Below are 20737 nucleotides of genomic sequence, written 5' to 3'. Positions count from 1 at the left end.
TTATATTGGATCAACCAGTTCAGTTTCAGATTATGAGTTAGGATTGTGTCCTGGTTTCAGCTGGGATAGAGCTCATTTTCTTCTCAGTAGCTGATACAGTGCTGTGTTTTGGATTCAGTATGAGAATAATGTTGGTAACACAGCAATGTTTTGGTTGTTGCTGAGCACTGCTTACCCTGAGTCAAGGGCTTTTCAATGTCTCATGCTCTGTCAGTGAAGAGCTGCACAAGAAGCTGGGAGGGAACATAGCCAGGACAGCTGATCCCAACTGGCCAAAGGGATATTCCATACCATAAAACATCATCCCCAGTATATAAACTGGGGGAGTTACCCAGAAGACGATCATAGTTTGGGGATGGGTTTGGTATCAGTCAGAGGGTGGTGAGCAATTGTATTGTGCATCACTTGTTTTTCTTGGGTTTTTTCTCTCTCTCTTTATTGTTATTATTATTATATTTTACTTTGTTTCAACTATTAAATTGTTCTTATCTCAACCCATGAGTTTTACTTTCTTTTTTTCTGATTATCTTCCCCATTCCACCAGGATGTGTAGGGAAAGTAAACAAGCAGCTGTGTGGTACTTAATTGCCAATTGGGGTTAAAACATGGCACATTAATTTAGAATAATCAGGGTATTAAAAGATTTTTGAGAAGATGGGTGTTTGAAGTAGTACACATCCTGCAACATGCAGTGTAACAAGATGAAGTTACACATGTATTGATGCCCAGTAGTTTAAAGGGATAGATGGAAAGTGAGGACTGGGTAGGTGGTGCAACAGGGTTGAATCGATATTTAGAGGTGACTGTCTTTATATGACTACAGCTGGGTGCTGATTTTTGCTTTAGAAGGCTTGCATTTTGCTTTCATATGTATATTAATGCACTTGACTGCCCTATGCAGGAACACATCCAGAAGTTCTTAGGAAAAAATTATCATGTAAAGTGAAATGTGTACATTCCAGTGGAAACAACTAACAGATAAGTTGTGTGCAACAGTATTACATACAAATCAGATTCGTTACTTTTACTCTCTATCCTTCAGGGAACAACCTATCTTCAGCACCCGAGCTCATGTCTTCCAGATTGACCCAAACACTAAGAAGAACTGGGTTCCCACCAGCAAGCATGCTGTTACTGTGTCCTACTTCTACGACAGCACAAGAAATGTCTACAGGATAATCAGTTTGGATGGCTCAAAGGTAAGCTTTATTTCGGAGAATTTGCTTGCTGATCGACCTTTGTGTTTTCCAGTCTAATGTCCCTCATGTATCTTATGAGATGATTTTGTTCAGTAACAGATTATTGAAATGTTAAAATGGTTGCGTTGCTTCATTATGTATTTTAAGTGTTTATTGGAAAATACTATTTTTCTTTGCTGGCAACTTCAGAAAATCAGAGAATTTTGGTAAAAGTTTAGAGCAGCATTCAATCAACAAAACATTTCACAAAGCATTAACTTAGCCCATTCAACTTAGCAAACTCCAAGCCCATCCAATTTTAAGTTACTCAAAACTCTGAGAATAGGGAATTGGAGAAGAAAAAGAGAGAAAGAGAGAAAGAAAAGATATAGAAAAGAATGAATATAGCTACCACTCCTAGGTTGCAGCAGTATCTCAGCTGATATATAATCCAAGGAAAGGTAGGGTCAAGACGTGCTCTCTTCATGTTCTGGGTTAAGTACCTTTTCGCTTTCCTGGGCCCTTCCCCCAGGTGGGACTTCTGGTCATCTGACCACTCTGGGGCTAGATTGGGGTGGGGTGTGGAGCACTGCCCCCAGTGTGCCGGGGATTGGCGGCCACGGCAGGGGCTGGGATATAGGCCTGGGGGGGTGGGGTGTGCAGAGCAGGGCATTGCCTCACCAGAGCAAGACCTGACCTGCCCCTTCCCGCACACATGTGCCTGAAATGTTTCGAGCCAGCAATCCTTCCAGTCTCTCACACAGTGCCATTCAGCAACCAGTGTTACATATGCAATTCACCATTACAGGTTGTTCTCACCCAAAGTCAAATCCCCCTGAAGTGCACAATGTGTTTCCCCTCCCTCTGCATTACCCACCAAGTGTAACCAGGTCCTTGAGCAAAAACAATCCCATGGATGAGTTTGCCTTTACTTGAGGTGGAATTAATCCAAACCATCTTTCCTAACATACCTCTCATATGCACCACAGGAACATTGTCTGCTGTATGCAGGGGTTCGGACTGGGGAGGGCCAGCTCAGTTAGCAGAACCTCTGGAGTTGACTAACCAGGTAGCCTTTGCTAAGTGTAGATCCCACTACTTCAAGGTGCCACCACACATTACCTTCAGTGTGGCTTTTAACACTCCATCACACCGTTCAACTTTCCCAGCAGCTAGTGCATGATAGGGAATATGATACAACCACTAAATACTGTGTTGTCTAGCTCAGGTGTTTATGAGGCTATTTTTGAAATGAGTGCCATTGTCTGACTCAATTCTTTCAAGGGCGACGTGTAACCACAGAATTTGTTTTTCAAGGCCCAAGGTAGTGTTCCAGGCAGTGGCGAGAGGTACAGGTTATGCTTCCAGCCATTCAGTGGTTGCTTCTACCACTGTAAGCACATAGTGCTTGCCTTGGTGAGTTTGAAGGAGTGTGATGTAATTGACCTGCCAGGCCTCCCTATACTTACATTTAGACAACTGCCCCCCATACCACAGGGGCATTACCTGCTTGGCCTGCATGTTTCACAGTCCTGGATTGCCTGGGATATAGTGTCTGTTATTACAGCTGGTGGTGGGGTCAGTGGGTCTAACCCAGGAAGAGGTGACCGGTCCGGGAAGATGGTCCCAAAAGGAATCGCCTTCCCGAGGCCCGGTGTCTTCCCTCAGCTGCTGGCAGGAGGGCCCTTGCAGAGGCTGTCAGCTCTTTAGTGATTATCAGCTCGTGATTCCAGCTCAGCTCTGCAGGGCAGCCTCCAGGCCAAGCCAGACCAGAGAGAGAGACGAGAGGCTCGTGTGGCTGGTTCCGCACGAAGGTAGCTTTATTGTTGGTCCCCTCCGGCGAAGGGGAAAGCCAGGGACAAGAGCTCACTCTGAGCCCCACAGGGCCAGAGGGCTTGCTTTTATAGGGATACAGGGGATCGGTAAAGGCCAATGGGTTACAGAGGATCTGGGATGGGTAAAGGCCAATGGGTTACAAAGGATCTGCATAGGGTCTCCTAAAGGATTGTGGGTCTGTCTTTTCTCGCCGTGACCAAGGTGGTTGCCTTGCCAGGGAGTCCTGCTGGGCGATTGCGAAATCTCTTATCTCAGCAGAGATCCCTCCAGGGCAGGGGCTGGGCATATCCCACAACTCCCCCTTCTGTATTTATTAAAAAGGCATTCCCAGCAGCCTTTCTGCAGCAATGTAGGAGGCATGAGAACATAAGTAACACAGTAATAATTACAATGAATACCCACAAAGCTCCCTTAATCAAAGATGCAATCCATCCTGTCATTACCCATCGTCCAGAAAGGTCATTGACCCAGTCTAGGCTCTTATCTACTTTTAGGTCATCAGGGCAGCAGTGAGGACAGCATCAACGTAGATACATTTCATCTTTGGATAGGGATGGGGCTTCTGAGAGGGAATATAAGTGAGATCTGTTAGCTTTGTGGTGAGAGGGGAAGTTTTGGGGTTTAGAGAGGTTTGACAAGGGTTGAGGGAAGGGGATATTTTGGGGTAAAAGGGGTGATAACATATAAACTAAGGATCAGTTTTTCAGGCTGTGTCTGGCCTACTGCTTGACTTTTTGCTGTAGCTTCTTGTTCAGCTTTCTGTTTCGTCTGCTGCCGTGTGGTGGGAGGATCTTTTTCCTGGTTGGTGGGCATTCAGCTATGTCTTCGTCTCCATGCAGAGCTGGTTTGGTTTTGGGGAGGTCCTGTATTTGACTCAGGAGAGTTCTTATTGGTGTTTGTAGGAGCAGTGTTTGTAGGGCCTAGGTATGGTTTTATATTTTTTCCTGGGAACCACTTCAGGCCAGATGGTAGCTGGACACAGGCGTAGCCTCTCCCCCAGGTAATCAATTGGAAAGGCCCAGAGACCTGGTGTGATTCTGGGTCCTTCACCAGCACTGGTAGGTTCTCTGTGAGCTTAGCTTGCGTTGAATTTGAGAAGTGGCGGAGTACTGGGGGGGTCAGGCTCTGATGATGTACCATTTAGGAAGTTAATGACATAAAGAGCCTTACAGAGTCTTTCAACAGGAGACAAGATTTCTGTTTCTCTCCGTTGCTGGTTGAGGACTCTTTTGAGGGTTTGGTGGGTCCTTTCTACGATGGATTGTCCTGTGGGATTGCTAGGTATGCCTGTCTTGTGTTTTATCCCCCATTGGTTGAAGAAATCTTTTAACTTGTGAGAGGTGTAGGCAGGCCCATTATCTGTTTTGATTTCTTCAGGGACTCCCAGGGTGGCGAAGGCAAGGAGAAAATGCTTGATGATGTGGACGTCATTTTCCCCTGCATGGGCTGACGCAAACACTGCCCCAGAAAATGTGTCAACTGACACGTGCACATATTTGGATCTCCCAAAGGATGGGAAGTGGGTTACATCAGTTTGCCACAATAGGCAGCTGTTCAGACCATGGGGATTGACTCCAGTACCCATAGATGGTATTTGGTAGTTCTGGCAGTTCGGGCACATTGCAATGATAGCTTTTGCTTGATCTTTTGAAAGCTTGAACATTCTGATGAGGGCAGGAATGTTTTGGTGAAAAAATGCATGTGACAACTTTGCCTGGACAAAGATGTCAGGGACGTTTGCAGTCTCTGCTGGCATGGCCAGTGCATCTGCTCTCCTGTTCTCTTCGGCAATGGGACCAGGGAGGTCGGTGTGTGACCTCACATGCATAATGTAGTAAGGCTGTTTTCTGTGGGAGATTAAATGAATTAATGTAGAAACCAATTGGTATAATTTTTGGTTGGAGACCTCCTTTAGAAAAGCATGTTCAGCCCTCATAGCTATGCCAGCGACATAAGCCGAATCTGTGACCAAATTAAAAGGTTCATCTTTAAACTTCTCAAAGGCTCTGACAACAGCTGCTAACTCAGCAATCTCTGGAGATCCCTCTACTATTTGGATATCAGATTCCCATTTTTGGGTATTGGGTTGTCTCCATGTCATGACAGACCAATGTGACGAGCCAGACCCATCGGTAAAGACGGTCAGAGCTTTGAGAGGTTTTCTACTTTGGATTAATTTTGGAATCAATTTAAAAGCTGCATCAGGGTAGAAAAATCTATGTTTTGGCATGTGGATGGAAATTTGGCCTGCGTAGCTATCTAGGGCTAACTGGAGGCTCTCATTGGCCTGGAGCAACTGCTTCAGATCTTCAGTGGTCAATGGCAAGTATATGCATGTGAACTCACACCCTGCAAGAGAGCGAAGATGAGTTCTGGCCTTTTTTATTAAATGTGCCATTACTTCTTGGAAGGTGGTTAATGTCTTTGTAGGTTGATGGCTTGTGAAGATCCATTCAAGTATCAGCAAAGGGTCTCTGAGTTGAGGGTCCCATTGGAAGATCAGTCCATGTAAATGGGGAGCCTTACCCAAAACTGCAAACTGAAGAGGCAGGCTGGGTTCAATGCGATGGGCTTGGTGTGAAGACAGGGCTTCCTGGACTTTGGTGATGGTATCTCGGGCTTCAGGCATGAGGGCACATGGAGAGTCCAAGTCTCCGCTGCCGCGGAGGAGGTTGAAGAGGGAAGTGAGGTCTTCTGTTGTGACTCCCAGTAGGGGGCGTATCCAATTTATGGATCCGCACAGGCTGTGTAAGTCCCTTAGGGTTTTGGGATCCTCTTTGATGGCGAGTTGCTGGGGTACGATGGTTCTCTCACGGACCTGGAGGCCGAGGTAAGTCCATGGGCTGGAGTGCTGCACTTTGTCCTCACGAATCTCAAACCCTGCTTCTTCTATGGTTTCAATTGTCTTTTTAAGAGTTCTGTCCAAGTAAGTTTTTTCTGATGCACATATTAGTATGTCATCCATATAGTGGTAGATGATTGCTTCTGGGAACAGGCTCCTGATGGGGGACAGAATGTGGGCGACGTTCCACTGACAGATGGTCGGGCTGTTCTTCATGCCTTGTGGGAGGACGAGCCAATGGTATCTTCTGAGTGGTGCTTGTTCATAAAGAGAGGGGATGGAGAAGGCGAACCGTGGTGCATCCTGAGGGTGGAGTGGGATGTTAAAGAAACAGTCTTTAATGTCTATGATGGCAAGCATCCAGTCTCAGGGCAGCATCGATGGTGATGGCAGGCCGGGTTTGAGGGGGCCCATGTCTTCAATGACCTCATTGATCTTTCGTAGGTCATGGAGTAGTCTCCATTTGTCCTTGTCAGGCTTTTTCAGCACAAAGACGGGGGAATTCCAAGGGCTTGTGGTCTTGGTGATATGACCTTTGGCAAGTTGCTCTTCCACCAGGGCTTCCAGCACACTGAGTTTTTCTTCTTCAAGGGGCCACTGCCTTGTCCACTTTGGGTTGTCAGTCTTCCAGGTGAGCGGGGGAGTAGATGGCAGCGCGCGTTTCTCAGTGGCCCCAGTCAGAAATCCTGGCTGGGAATGGTAAGGGTGGCACCCCACTGGGGTAGAAGGTCTCTGCCCCATAGGGTGATGGGGGCTCTTACCACGAATGGTCAGGTGGTCGCTCTCTTGCCTTTGGGTCCTTCGATGACAACATTTCGTTTGCTTCTCATGGATACTGCAACTCCACCAATCCCGGAGATCATACCTGCCACTGGCTCCAGTTCCCAATTCCCTGGCCACTCGGAACGGGCGATGATGATTACGTCTGCTCCGGTGTCCAGCATCCCTGGGTGGTAGACCCTCTCTCCTTTACAGAACAAGCTGCACTCGATGGTCGGTTTGTTTGAGCCCACAATCTCTATCCACATTGCTGTAGGATTGAGAGGAAGCTGTTCTGGGCGGTTCTGTGGAAGGAAAAAGGCTTGAGCAATCGGTGTTCCCTGTGGGAGAAAGAAAGGTGTGTCCGTGCAGCAAAGCTGGATGAGAATCTCTTGTCCTGGGTGCACTGTTTGTATCTCAGGTAATACAAAGAGTTGTTCTGGGCCATGGATGGTGTCGCTTAGGGTAAGAATGTCCCATGGGCCGTTCTGCGGTCCATACTTTCCTGTAGGGATGCGATAAAAACGCTTGTCAACAAAGTTAAATGGCAGTGATGTTACCAGTTGGCGTCTGGTTCCGATCGGTAGCGCTCTGTGTGTTGGATCCTTCTCATGTGTTCTGGGATCGCCTGGGATGATGGTGCTGGGTGAGGTCCAGTTGTCTGCTCTCAGTGGTCCAATGTGGAGTTCCCAGGCGGGGCGGGGTAGTATGGCCTTTGATTTGTTGTCTGAGCGCGGGACTTGATACCGCACTCCGATAGAAGTTTTTTTGACGCTGCTGGTGCTGTTGCTGTCTCTGGTGCCTTTCGTAGGCGGCACGATGGTCCTGGGTGGGTGACCTTTGTGGGCAGTCCTTTATAAAGTGTCCAAGTCCGCCACAGTAGAAAAAGCGGGCATTCTCCTTAGACACTGCTGCAGCGAATGCACCTCCGGGTTCACTTCCCTGCGTGTCTTTGCTCATCGATCCTCAGATTCAGAGCCAGAGCTGCTGCTACTGTTATCTGAAAAGGAGGGTTTAGCTGTGGCAGGGCGGTGCCGGGATACAGGGGGCGTAGCGCAGCATTTTTGAAATGCCGACTTTCCTTTAGCCAGGGCAGGGGTAGGGTTGGGTCGGGGGTGTTTTGAGGGATGGGAAGGGGGTCTGTTATGGCAGCATGGGGGTGGAGAGGTTGTACAGCAGCAGGTCGTTTGGGGGGAGGTCGGGTTGCAGGTGGTGCCAGTTTCGCAATTCCGTGTGGAGTCAGCATAGGCTATAGGAGGGTGGGGGGGGGCGGTGGGCTTTAGGGCAGGAGCGGAGGAGATGAGGATTGCGCAAGAACCCATGGTAGGGGGAGGGGGGGTGTAGGGAGAGGGGGAGCATCAGCAGGGATTGCGCAAGATGCAGCTGGGGGGGGAGAGAGCGGGTGTGCCAGCGCCTGCCAGAGTGCCAGGGCCATTGGCGGTGGGGGGAGGGGGGAAGGAGATTCCACTCCTCGGGCGGTGGCTTGGGGCAGTGCCGCGGATAGCTGGGTCCCGCCAGTGGCGAGAGGGTCGGACGCTGACGGGGGCATGGCGCTTGTTCCGTGCCCCACAGTGCGTGCGCGGGGCTCTGTGGGACCGGCCCCGTGTTGTACCATGCTTGTTCCGTGGGTGCAGGGAGGGGCAGCAGTGGCGGGGCGGCTTGCTGCGACGGGGCCGCTGCGCTGGGGTGGGAGGGGTGCAGGGCCGCGTGGAGCAGGGATGCAGCAGGGAGCGGGGACGCGGTGGGGTGGGGGGGGGTCAGAGGCATCGCGAGCAGGTGCGAGAGGGGGAAGGGTGGCGTCGTGCACGAAGGGTTGCGAAATACCAGGGGCACAGGGAGATGGGGCTGGGGGCGGCTCAGAGGCATCCATCCCGGCTTAGAAGAAAGGGGTATAGGTCTGTCTCAAATTGGGAAAGGCTGGGTTTAGCTTGCCTATGTCCCATTTAAGTTTCTCCCTCAGCAGAAAAAAGAGAAAAAACCCAAAATTACTTTAAGTTGCGGGCAAGAGGAGGAGAGCCCCGAATTTAAACTTACAAATCCTGTTTTCTGGTGAGGCTGGCTCCTAGAAAGGTCTGCTGGGGGGATTGTCTGGCAGTTCGATCCTCAGGGACTTCAGTCCTAGGCGGGAGGCGAGGGTCTCGAACTGTCCCCGTCCAAAAGGCCTGCTAAAAAGTAGGTCTGTCTTCAGAGGATCAGCACACGAACAGCTGGTTCTGTCTTGGCGATCAAGACGCAGCTCAGGCCAGGTCCGGGATCCGGGGTCCAAGGTTGTTCGGGCGCCAGTTATTACAGCTGGTGGTGGGGTCAGTGGCTCTGACCCAGGAAGAGGTGACCGGTCCAGGGAGATGGTCCCAAAAGGAATTGCCTTCCCGAGGCCCGGTGTCTTCCCTCAGCTGCTGGCAGGAGGGCCCTTGCAGAGGCTGTCAGCTCTTTAGTGATTATCAGCTCGTGATTCCAGCTCAGCTCTGCAGGGCAGCCTCCAGGCCAAGCCAGACCAGAGAGAGACGAGAGGCTCGTGTGGCTGGTTCCGCACTGAAGGTAGCTTTATTGTTGGTCCCCTCCGGCGAAGGGGAAAGCCAGGGACAAGAGCTCACTCTGAGCCCCACAGGGCCAGAGGGCTTGCTTTTATAGGGATACAGGGGATCGGTAAAGGCCAATGGGTTACAGAGGATCTGGGATGGGTAAAGGCCAATGGGTTACGAAGGATCTGCATAGGGTCTCCTAAAGGATTGTGGGTCTGTCTTTTCTCGCCGTGACCAAGGTGGTTGCCTTGCCAGGGAGTCCTGCTGGGCGATTGCGAAATCTCTTATCTCAGCAGAGATCCCTCCAGGGCAGGGGCTGGGCATATCCCGCAGTCTGTGGTTAAGTCCACCCCTCAGTCACAAGCCCATTGTCTGTGATTGATCATGGACTTTGCCGGGTGCACGCAAAGCCGAATTTTATTGTACAAGGCACATCTTTATGTACTGTTACAAACTAACAGTTCAGCAGCTACAAAACTTCAGTTTCTAAGGTTACATGTTTTGCATCTCCAACGACCAGAGAGTACAATCTCCTTGCCCAATCTCCGGTTAACTATCCTACTCTTTGTTTCGCCTTCTGCTCTTTGTCTTGCCTCTGCCAGTTGCAGCCTGCCCGTCTCTCCCAAGGCCCCATGCCAGACAAAGCCATTCTCTGTGGCGACACTCTGAACCCCCACATCTCCCACTTCTCTGTTAAACAATTAAAACTTGCAAAAACACTATGTCTATGTGGGTTTAATGTGATGGAGGAGGTGAAACCATTGCTCCAGGGCCACCAAAGCTCATATTCGATGCCTTCGCGTTCATTGTCCTCGCATTGGTCGCTCTCAGGGGGTTTTGGTCCTTTCTCTCTGTATGGGCGAATGTTCTTTGAAGGGATCCACTTAGGTCCTGTATCTGTGGAAATACAAGCATAACCTCTCCCCCATGTAATAAGAGGGAAAGGTCCAAGTAGTTTGCCTGATTCCAAGTCCTTTACTAGGACCAGGGCTTTTATTTCAGTAGCTGTTGCACTTTGTCCAAAATGCCACATTATGGGCGGAGTTTTGCTATCTGAATAACAATTTGAAAAATTAAAAACGTATAAGACTTTGTGTAATCTATCTTGCAGTGTTGCATTCTGCATTCCCCCTCTCTGTTGCCTTGATATGCGGAAAAGACTCCACTACTGGAATAAGTAATAAAGTAGATATGTTTATTCCAGCACTGGGACGCATGGGGGATAGCTCCTCCAAAGTCATGCGTGCCAACAGCTGCATTCAGCTTGGTATATATCGGGTTACAAGTTCCATATTCATTAAGTTTCCCAATATGCCTATACATATTCATTACCTAGCACTGCCTAGCCTCGCCTCGTATTACAATGAGCCCAAAAGTCATTTACATCCGCGTTGCACTTGCGCAGTGTTGTCTGGTGGTTTTGGGCAGGGGTCTCCAGGATAAAGTAAGAGTCTTCCTCAGATGAAGTAAAGAGTCTTCCTCATCCTGAACTTTTCACCTTGCTTCCCTGTGCATGCTCTTTATGTCCCTGAGCTAAGTCCAAACTTCAAGGCTGGTTTAAGTTAGTTTTAGGCTCAAAAACAGGCTCTTTGGTCAAGATTCCTTCCCTTTATCAATAGTCTCATATCTTCTCATCCTGCTTTGGTAGGCACAATAAGTGTTGAGCAAGCTGTATGCATTGCTTTTAACAAACAACTTCTTAGCAAATCATTTAACCTCTGCTTCCCCCTCCTCCCCCTGATTCAGCCTCAATAAGTGTTTCAGTGTACTGTGAGCCTGTTCTATGAGGGCTTGTCCTGTGGGGGAGTGAGGAATTCCTGTGATATGCTGTATTCTTCATGAGGCAAAAAAGGTAGCTAAAGAATGGGAAATGTACACAGGGCCATTATCTGTTTTAACTTGTTGTGGCACACCTAGAAAGGCAAAAGCAGCTAAGAAATGGTGTTGAGCATCCTTTGCCACTTCTCTTGCATGGCAAGATGCAAATAGGGCTCCTGAAAAGGTGTCCATGGAGGAATGGATGTATTTTAAGCGACCAAATTCAGGAAAATGTGTAACATCTGTTTGCCACAATTGGAGGCTCTGCAAACCTCGAGGGTTAATTCCATGTGTGCTGGGCGTAAAATTATAGTGCTGGCAGTCAGGGCATGCAGCAATGTCTTTAGCTTGTTGATATGTGAGTGAAAAGGATTGTCACAAGGCAGCAGCATTTTGATGGAAAAAGGAGTGGCATAATTTGGCTTGGGCAAACTGATTAGGTAACACCTCTACTGGCAATGTCAAAAGGTCTGCTTGTTGGTTACCTTCTGCAATAAAACCTGGGAGAGTTGTGTGTGAGTGAACGTGCATAACAAAGTAAGGATTTTTGCGGTTATCTAAAAGAAAAACAAGCTTCTGTAGATAAGAAAAAAGTAATGGGTTAGTAATCTCTCACAAAACTGCGGATTCAGCTCTTTCAACAATTCCTGCAACATAAAAGGAATCTGTGATAATGACGAGCTGTGGGGTATGCCCAGCCCCTGCCCTGGAGGGATCTCTGCTGAGATTGCGTAATCGCCCAGCAGGACTCCCTGGGAAGGCAACCACTTCTTTGGTCACGGCAAGAAAAGACAGACCCACAATCCTTTAGGAGACCCTATGCAGATCCTTCGTAACCCATTGGCCTTTACCCATCCCCTGTATCCCTATAAAAGCAAGCCCTCTGCCCCTACGAGGGAGAGCTTTCGTCCCTGGCTTTCCCCTTCGCCGGAGTATGAACCAACAATAAAGCTACCTTCCGTGCGGAACCAGCCAAACAAGCCTCTCGTCTCTCTGGTCTGGCTCGGCCTGGAGGATGCCCTGCAGAGCTGAGCTGAAATCACGAGCTGATAATCACTAAAGAGCTGACAGTCTCTGCAAGGGCCCTCCTGGCCAGCAGCTGAGGGAAGACACCGGGCCTCGGGAAGGCGATTCCTTTTGGGACCATCTCCCCGGACTGGTCACCTCTTCCTGGGTCAGAGCCACTGACCCCCTCCTCCAGCTGTAACAACTGGCGCCCGAACAGCCATTGGACCCCGGACCTCGGACCCCTGGCCTGAGCTGCATCTTGACCTCTCCAAGACAGAACCAGCCGTTTGTGTGCTGATCCTCTGAAGAAAGGACCTACATTTTAGCAGGCCCTTTTGGATGGAGATCGTTCGAGACCCTCGCCCCCCACCTAGGACAGAAGTCCCTGAGGATCGAACTGCCAGACCATCCCCCCAGCAGACCTTTCTAGGAGCCAGCCTCACCAGAAAACGGGATTTGAAGGTTTAAATTTGGGTCTCTCCTCCTCTTTCTTGCATGCAACTTAAAGTAATTTTTGGGTTTTTTTTCTCTTTTTCCGCTGAGGGAGGAGCTAAGATGGGAAATAGGCACGCTAAACCCAGCCTTTCCCAATTTGAGAGAGACATATACCCCTTTCTTCTAACCCTTCTCTTAAAATCCGACTTTAAATTCTCTAAAGGTGCTCTTTCTAAGAAAAATCTCAAATCTTTCACTAATTGGATATTTCGAAATTTCCCTGATGCTACCACAGACTCTGTCCTTTCTAATCCGTTCTGGGACAAAGTGGGGAAGAAACTCTATTCCTCTCAAGCCATGAGAAACCTCTCTGTTTCCAAATTCATTTCTTTATTTCATTTATTGGTTAAAATGTGTAGTGCGACAACCCCCCCTCAGACAAACCCGTTCTCTGCCCTTTCCCCTTCTCACTCCCCCTCGCCGCCTCCGGCAATGGCCAGTCAGAGCGCAGACCCCACCTGCCACCCCGGCCCTGGCCCGGCTGGGGCGCCGGCCACCCCACTTTCCTACCCTGATCCCCTATTTCCAGCAGTCCTCCCATATCCAACCCCCCCCCGATCACCCCCTCAGTCCCGCTGCCACCCCACAGTCAGTGCATGCGGGATCCATCCCAGACCCATCCCCCCTCCCCGGGACGGATGGCTCTGACCCCCCTCAGCCCCATCTCCCTGTGCCCCGGTATTTCGCAACCCCCCGCGAACAACACCGCCCTTCCACCTCTCACACCGGCTCGCGGTGCCTCTGACCCCCCCCTCCACCCCACCACATCCCACCCCACTGCGTCCCACCCTACCCTATCCCTGCTCCCTGCGGCCCTGCCCCCCTCCCACCCCAGCGCGGCAGCCCCATCTCAGCAAGCCGCCCCACCTCCGCTGCCCCCCCCCAACCAATGCAGCAGGCACGGAACAAGCGTCACGTCCCCCGCCAGCATCTGCCCCTATTGCCGCTGGCGGGACGCAGCTATCCGTGCAACTGCCCCAGGCTACCGCCCAAGGAGTGGAATCTCCTTCCCCCCACCACCAATGGCCCTGGCACCCTGGCAGGCGCCGGCACATCCCCTCTCTCCCCCCCCAGCTGCATCTTGCGCAATCCTTGCTACTGCTCCCCCTCTCCCTACACCCCCCCTCCCCCTACCATGGGTTCTTGCGCAATCCTCATCTCCTCCGCTCCTGCCCTAAAGCCCACCGCCCCCCCCCCACCCTCCTACAGCCTATGCTGACTCCACACGGAATTGCGAAACTGGCACCACCTGCAACCCGACCTCCCCCCAAACGACCTGCTGCTGTACAACCTCTCCACCCCCATGCTGCCATAACAGACCCCCTTCCCATCCCTCAAAACACCCCTGAAACACCGCTACCCCTGCCCTGGCTAAAGGAAAGCCGGCATTTCAAAAATGCTGCGCTACGCCCCCTGTATCCCGGCACCGCCCTGCCACAGCTAAACCCTCCTTTTCAGATAACAGTAGCAGCAGCTCTGGCTCTGAATCTGAGGACCGATGGGCACAGAAACGCAGGGAGGCGAACTGGGAGGGAGTTTGGGAGTTAGCCCAGAAAATCTCAGCCTTTCCAGTCATTATAGGGAAAGGGAGGAGGGGTGGCCCATCAACTACAAAAACATGGGAACCTATCCCATACAAAGAAGTCAAAGAGCTTTGAAAGGCAGCAAAAGAACATGGGAGAGGGTCACATTTCTTTAGAAACTTATCGGAAGCCACCTTCTCTGCCTATACATTAGTACCACATGATATTAAAAACATTATTAATTGCATCCTTTCCCCTGCCGAATATATGTTATGGGAAAGGCATTGGAAGAGACATTTAAAAACATTGTCTGACACTTATGCTAAAGATGCAAACCAGACAGATTGGACAATAGAACAACTGGCTAGAGAAGGTGACCTCCAAAAACCCTCAGATCAAGCTACAACCTTATCTGAAGTAGCATTACAAGACATAGCTAATGCAGCAAAAACATCACTGCTCCTTACTCCTGATGATTCTGTTCCTACACAATATTTCTCTAACATCAAACAGTCAGTAAATGAAAGCTTCATTCAGTTTGTTGATCGTTTAAAAGCTAGCTTAGAGAAACAGTTAGAGAGTCCGGATGGACGAAAGGAGCTTTTGGGTAAACTTGCCATGGTAAATGCTAATGAACAATGTAAGAATATCTTGAGGGCCCTACCCATGGACACAGAATCCACAACAGAACAAATGATAGAAAGCTGTACTAGAGACACATCCACAGAGAACACAATGACCCAAGCAGTTATAAAGGGCATCACAGAGGGAGTTTCCGGTGCATTTGCTGCAGCAGTCTCTAAGGAGAATGCCCGCTTTTTCTACTGTGGCGAACTTGGACACTTTATAAAGGACTGCCCACAAAGGTCACCCACCCAGGACCATCGTGCCGCCTACGAAAGGCACCAGAGACAGCAACAGCACCAGCAGCGTCAAAAAAACTTCTATCGGAGCGCGGTATCAAGTCCCGCGCTCAGACAACAAATCAAAGGCCATACTACCCCGCCCCGCCTGGGAACTCCACATTGGACCACTGAGAGCAGACAACTGGACCTCACCCAGCACCATCATCCCAGGCGATCCCAGAACACATGAGAAGGATCCAACACACAGAGCGCTACCGATCGGAACCAGACGCCAACTGGTAACATCACTGCCATTTAACTTTGTTGACAAGCGTTTTTATCACATCCCTACAGGAAAGTATGGACCGCAGAACGGCCCATGGGACATTCTTACCCTAAGCGACACCATCCATGGCCCAGAACAACTCTTTGTATTACCTGAGATACAAACAGTGCACCCAGGACAAGAGATTCTCATCCAGCTTTGCTGCACGGACACACCTTTCTTTCTCCCACAGGGAACACCGATTGCTCAAGCCTTTTTCCTTCCACAGAACCGCCCAGAACAGCTTCCTCTCAATCCTACAGCAATGTGGATAGAGATTGTGGGCTCAAACAAACCGACCATCGAGTGCAGCTTGTTCTGTAAAGGAGAGAGGGTCTACCACCCAGGGATGCTGGACACCGGAGCAGACGTAATCATCATCGCCCGTTCCGAGTGGCCAGGGAATTGGGAACTGGAGCCAGTGGCAGGTATGATCTCCGGGATTGGTGGAGTTGCAGTATCCATGAGAAGCAAACGAAATGTTGTCATCGAAGGACCCAAAGGCAAGAGAGCGACCACCTGACCATTCGTGGTAAGAGCCCCCATCACCCTATGGGGCAGAGACCTTCTACCCCAGTGGGGTGCCACCCTTACCATTCCCAGCCAGGATTTCTGACTGGGGCCACTGAGAAACGCGCGCTGCCATCTACTCCCCCGCTCACCTGGAAGACTGACAACCCAAAGTGGACAAGGCAGTGGCCCCTTGAAGAAGAAAAACTCAGCGCACTGGAAGCCCTGGTGGAAGAGCAACTCGCCAAAGGTCATATCACTGAGACCACAAGCCCTTGGAATTCCCCCGTCTTTGTGCTGAAAAAGCCTGACAAGGACAAATGGAGACTACTCCATGACCTACGAAAGATCAATGAGGTCATTGAAGACATGGGCCCCCTCAAACCCGGCCTGCCATCACCATCGATGCTGCCCTGAGACTGGATGCTTGCCATCATAGACATTAAAGACTGTTTCTTTAACATCCCACTCCACCCTCAGGATGCACCACGGTTCGCCTTCTCCATCCCCTCTCTTTATGAACAAGCACCACTCAGAAGATACCATTGGCTCGTCCTCCCACAAGGCATGAAGAACAGCCCGACCATCTGTCAGTGGAACGTCGCCCACATTCTGTCCCCCATCAGGAGCCTGTTCCCAGAAGCAATCATCTACCACTATATGGATGACATACTAATATGTGCATCAGAAAAAACTTACTTGGACAGAACTCTTAAAAAGACAATTGAAGCCGTAGAAGAAGCAGGGTTCGAGATTCATGAGGACAAACTGCATCACTCCAGCCCATGGACTTACCTCGGCCTCCAGATCCATGAGAAAACCATCGTACCCCAGCAACTCGCCATCAAAGAGGATCCCAAAACCCTAAGGGACTTACACAGCCTGTGCGGATCCATAAATTGGATACGTCCCCTACTGGGAGTCACAACAGAAGATCTCACCCCCCCTCTTCAACCTCCTCCGCGGCAGCAGAGACTTGGACTCTCCACGCGCCCTCACACCTGAAGCCCGAGATACTATCACCAAAGTCCAGGAAGCCCTGTCTTCACGCCAAGCCCATCGCATTGAACCCAGCCTGCCTCTTCAGTTTGCAGTTTTGGGTAAGGCTCCCCATTTACATGGACTGATCTTCCAATGGGACCCTCAACTCAGAGACCCTTTGCTGATACTTGAATGGATCTTCACAAGCCATCAACCTACAAAGACATTAACCACCTTCCAAGAAGTAATGGCACATTTAATAAAAAAGGCCAGAACTCATCTTCGCTCTCTTGCAGGGTGTGAGTTCACATGCATATACTTGCCATTGACCACTGAAGATCTGAAGCAGTTGCTCCAGGCCAATGAGAGCCTCCAGTTAGCCCTAGATAGCTACGCAGGCCAAATTTCCATCCACATGCCAAAACATAGATTTTTCTACCCTGATGCAGCTTTTAAATTGATTCCAAAATTAATCCAAAGTAGAAAACCTCTCAAAGCTCTGACCGTCTTTACCGATGGGTCTGGCTCGTCACATTGGTCTGTCATGACATGGAGACAACCCAATACCCAAAAATGGGAATCTGATATCCAAATAGTAGAGGGATCTCCAGAGATTGCTGAGTTAGCAGCTGTTGTCAGAGCCTTTGAGAAGTTTAAAGATGAACCTTTTAATTTGGTCACAGATTCGGCTTATGTCGCTGGCATAGCTATGAGGGCTGAACATGCTTTTCTAAAGGAGGTCTCCAACCAAAAATTATACCAATTGGTTTCTACATTAATTCATTTAATCTCCCACAGAAAACAGCCTTACTACATTATGCATGTGAGGTCACACACCGACCTCCCTGGTCCCATTGCCGAAGAGAACAGGAGAGCAGATGCACTGGCCATGCCAGCAGAGTCTGCAAACGTCCCTGACATCTTTGTCCAGGCAAAGTTGTCACATGCATTTTTTCACCAAAACATTCCTGCCCTTGTCAGAATGTTCCGGCTCTCAAAAGATCAAGCAAAAGCTATCATTGCGACGTGCCTGAACTGCCAGAACTACCAAATACCATCTATGGGTATTGGAGTCAACCCCCGCGGTCTGAATAGCTGCCAATTGTGGCAAACCGATGTAACCTGTGGAAGGTATCTTTTCAGTTTTTTACCGGCTAGGCTAGTGGTTTAATGCCTTAGAAAGCCTCGAGCAGCCTAGAGAGGTAGCACGGGAAATCTAGCACTTTAGTAGCTCTAAAATCAGTACCTGTATCAGCTGCAAAGCAAATACCATCAGCAGAAGCAAAGAGGGAGAAATATAGCTCTCTGCTCGCTCAATTTCCTACAGTTAGAAGCTTTCAAAAGAAACAGGCAACAAGAGATGTTCACAGGAAGGTAGCTGAACTGAGAGAGCAGGGGCCTCCCTCGATCATCCATTTTATTCAGAGAAGGGGAAAGGGGAGGACTGGGGGCGGACCCGGGGTGACCGGCCAATCAGACACTGCTAGAGTTTGAGTTACATTTGGCTTTGCCTGCGCTTAGAACAAAGGAGCTCGAAGCACATGGCAGAAGCAAGTGTCTTTGGGAGGGGGAGGGGAAGCTCAGAACAGGCAGCAACGATTCCCTATTTTTTTTTCTTTAAAGCTGGGTTGTAACTCTTAGTAACTTAGAAGTGCATAGAACAGTAACAAAACAACAGTGCAGAACATAACTGGAATCTATCGTCCCTACAACTCCACAGTACCTAGGATGTCTTTAAACTAGTTCCCCAGTCAAAACTCAGGGGGTTCGTCAGGACATCTATGGTATGGAGTATCAGGATGAAGATTTACAAAATACAGTGCAAAATGTGAGTGCAAAACAGTTCAACTTAAGGGATTAACATCAAAATCTGCAGTAGGGGGTTTACATGAGGGTGTAAAATCAGGATCCTTTTTACAGCGTCTCTTCCAGGAGGCAGTTTTAACCTCCTTAACTTTTGAGGAAGTGACATAAGGTTTCACCCATTTCCCTGGGATCCATCTCAGTCCTTGAGGGGTAGATACACTGGCATACCCACGTCCCCAAGTTACAAGTCTGTATGGTCCTTGGATTTTTTGAGTCTCTGGGTCCCCGATCAGGACTTCTGGATTCTCCTTCAGTTTCTGTCTCCTGGTGTCCTGGAAATGATGACAGATGGGAGGGTTTGGATCCTCAAAGGTGCCATTCAGGAAGTTTATGGTAAACAGTGCTTTGCTGAGTCTGAGGACAGGTGAGTTGAGTTTGGTGGTCCCTGATTGTTGTAGCTGCATTTGCTTGAGGGTTTGATGGGCACGTTCAACAATGCCTTGTCCAGTTGGGGAGTGAGGGGTACCTGTAACATGTCGAAATCCCCACTGCTGACGAAAGTTTTTAATTCCTGAGAGATGTAGGCAGGTCCATTATCAGTTTTTATCTTCTCAGGTATACCGAGCACAGCAAAAGCTTGGACAAGATGTTTTTCAACGTCCTTAGCTTTTTCACCTGCATGTGCAGAGGCATACATAGCACCAGAGAAGGTATCAATAGAAACATGAACGTATTTTAATTTCCCAAATTCAGGGAAATGTGTGACGTCCATCTGCCATACTTCACCGCTATTAATGCCTCTGGGATTGACCCCCATGCCCAGTGATGGAAGCTGTAGCTTCTGGCAGTTGGGACATGTTGCCACTATTGCTTTTGCCTGTGTCTGCGACAGATGGAACATGCGGATAAGAGCAGGAATATTTTGATGGTACATGGCATGGCTCAATTTTGCTTGTTCAAAAACTTGGGGGAGCTTTGGTAAGTCGGCTGATAGAACTATGTCTGCTGGCATAGCCAGAGCATCAGCTCTACGATTATCTTCTCCAATAAATCCTGGCAGGTTTGTATGTGACCTCACATGCATGAAAAAATAGGGATGCTCTCCGTGGGAAACCAGATTGTCCTGGGTTGCAGTGTATTCTATTACCATCCTCATGAGCTGTTGAAACCAGGTGGGGCAGTGTTTCCTTGCCTCCTCCCCCCAGACTATCTTTCTGTTAATTGCCCATCATTGTCCTGCTGCCTGACTCAGAGATAACTCCCTCCGGACTATCTTCTGTTAATGAGCCTAATCAACACTTGGCCTCATGACGCATTACCCCATTGTGAGATGCTTCACCCAGAGGGAGGAACCAAGCATCCCATCGTGGATATAATCTGGGACTCTGAACACCAGAGACAACCCTTCCCACTGGATTTCCAGAGGACAGAAGCTACACAGCCACCATTGGACTTCCTGAGGAAGAGCAGACTCTTTTACTACAGGATCACTGCTTCAGAGGACTGCAGCCACCATTCTACCAGACTGCTGCCACCACCCTGCCTAACAGGGTGTCAGGTTGCACCTTGACTCTGTCAGTTTGAACCAGTGTTTTCTTTTACTTTTTTTCCTTTTCTTTAATTTCCATTAGATTGTTATTCTGACTTGGTGCCTCCCACTGGTTTGTTTTCAAACTAGTAAACAGATAAATTAATTTAGAGAGAAAATCATAATTTTTTTTGTTTGAGATTTCTTTTAGGAGAGCATGCTCAGCTCTAACAGTTACTCCAGCTACATATGCTGAGTCTGTGACCAAATTAAAGGGTTCTTTGAACCTCTCAAACGCTCTAACGACAGCTGCTAGTTCAGCTACTTGTGGTGATCCCTGGATTACCTTGATGTCAGATTCCCACTTTTGCGTCTTTGGATTTTTCCATGTGACCACGGACTTTTTACTCTTCCCTGAAGCATCAGTAAAAATGGTAATCGCATCGAGGGGTTTTCTACTTTGAATCTTTCGAGGGATGAAAGAGAATGGCCGATTAAACATGTCATGTTTTGGGTAATGATTGGAGATTTGGCCTAACTATCTAATGCAAATTGTAAATTTATATTTTTTTGAAGCAGGTGATCTAATGTGTCAGTTGTTACAGGTAAGTAGATGCATGCAAAGTCACATCCTGCCAGGGTGGGGAGCCTTGCTCTACCCTTCATGATAATTTTTGCCATTAGTTCTTGTGGCTGTGTGATGGTTTTAGGAGGTTAGAGTGGGAGAAACACCCATTCAATTATGATGAGGGGTTCCTTCT

General features: G+C 49.1%; 1 protein-coding gene across 1 annotated transcript in view; it reads left to right on the top strand.

Annotated features, from left to right (window-relative positions):
• The first annotated feature begins 686 nt into the window (after positions 1-686).
• LOC116437360 (homer protein homolog 1-like) overlaps positions 687-20737 on the top strand; it is a 285610-nt gene continuing 265559 nt past the window's right edge. The window contains exons 1-2 of the mRNA XM_032095030.1: positions 687-715; positions 1043-1199. Of these exons, the coding sequence (XP_031950921.1) occupies positions 687-715; positions 1043-1199 (186 nt within the window). The remainder of the gene's footprint in view (positions 716-1042; positions 1200-20737) is intronic.

This window comes from Corvus moneduloides, chromosome W (assembly GCF_009650955.1).
Source record: "Corvus moneduloides isolate bCorMon1 chromosome W, bCorMon1.pri, whole genome shotgun sequence".
Taxonomy (NCBI): Eukaryota; Metazoa; Chordata; class Aves; order Passeriformes; family Corvidae; genus Corvus; species Corvus moneduloides.
The sequence above is the reverse complement of the archived record's forward strand: the minus strand, read 5'-3'. Positions and strand labels throughout refer to the sequence as shown.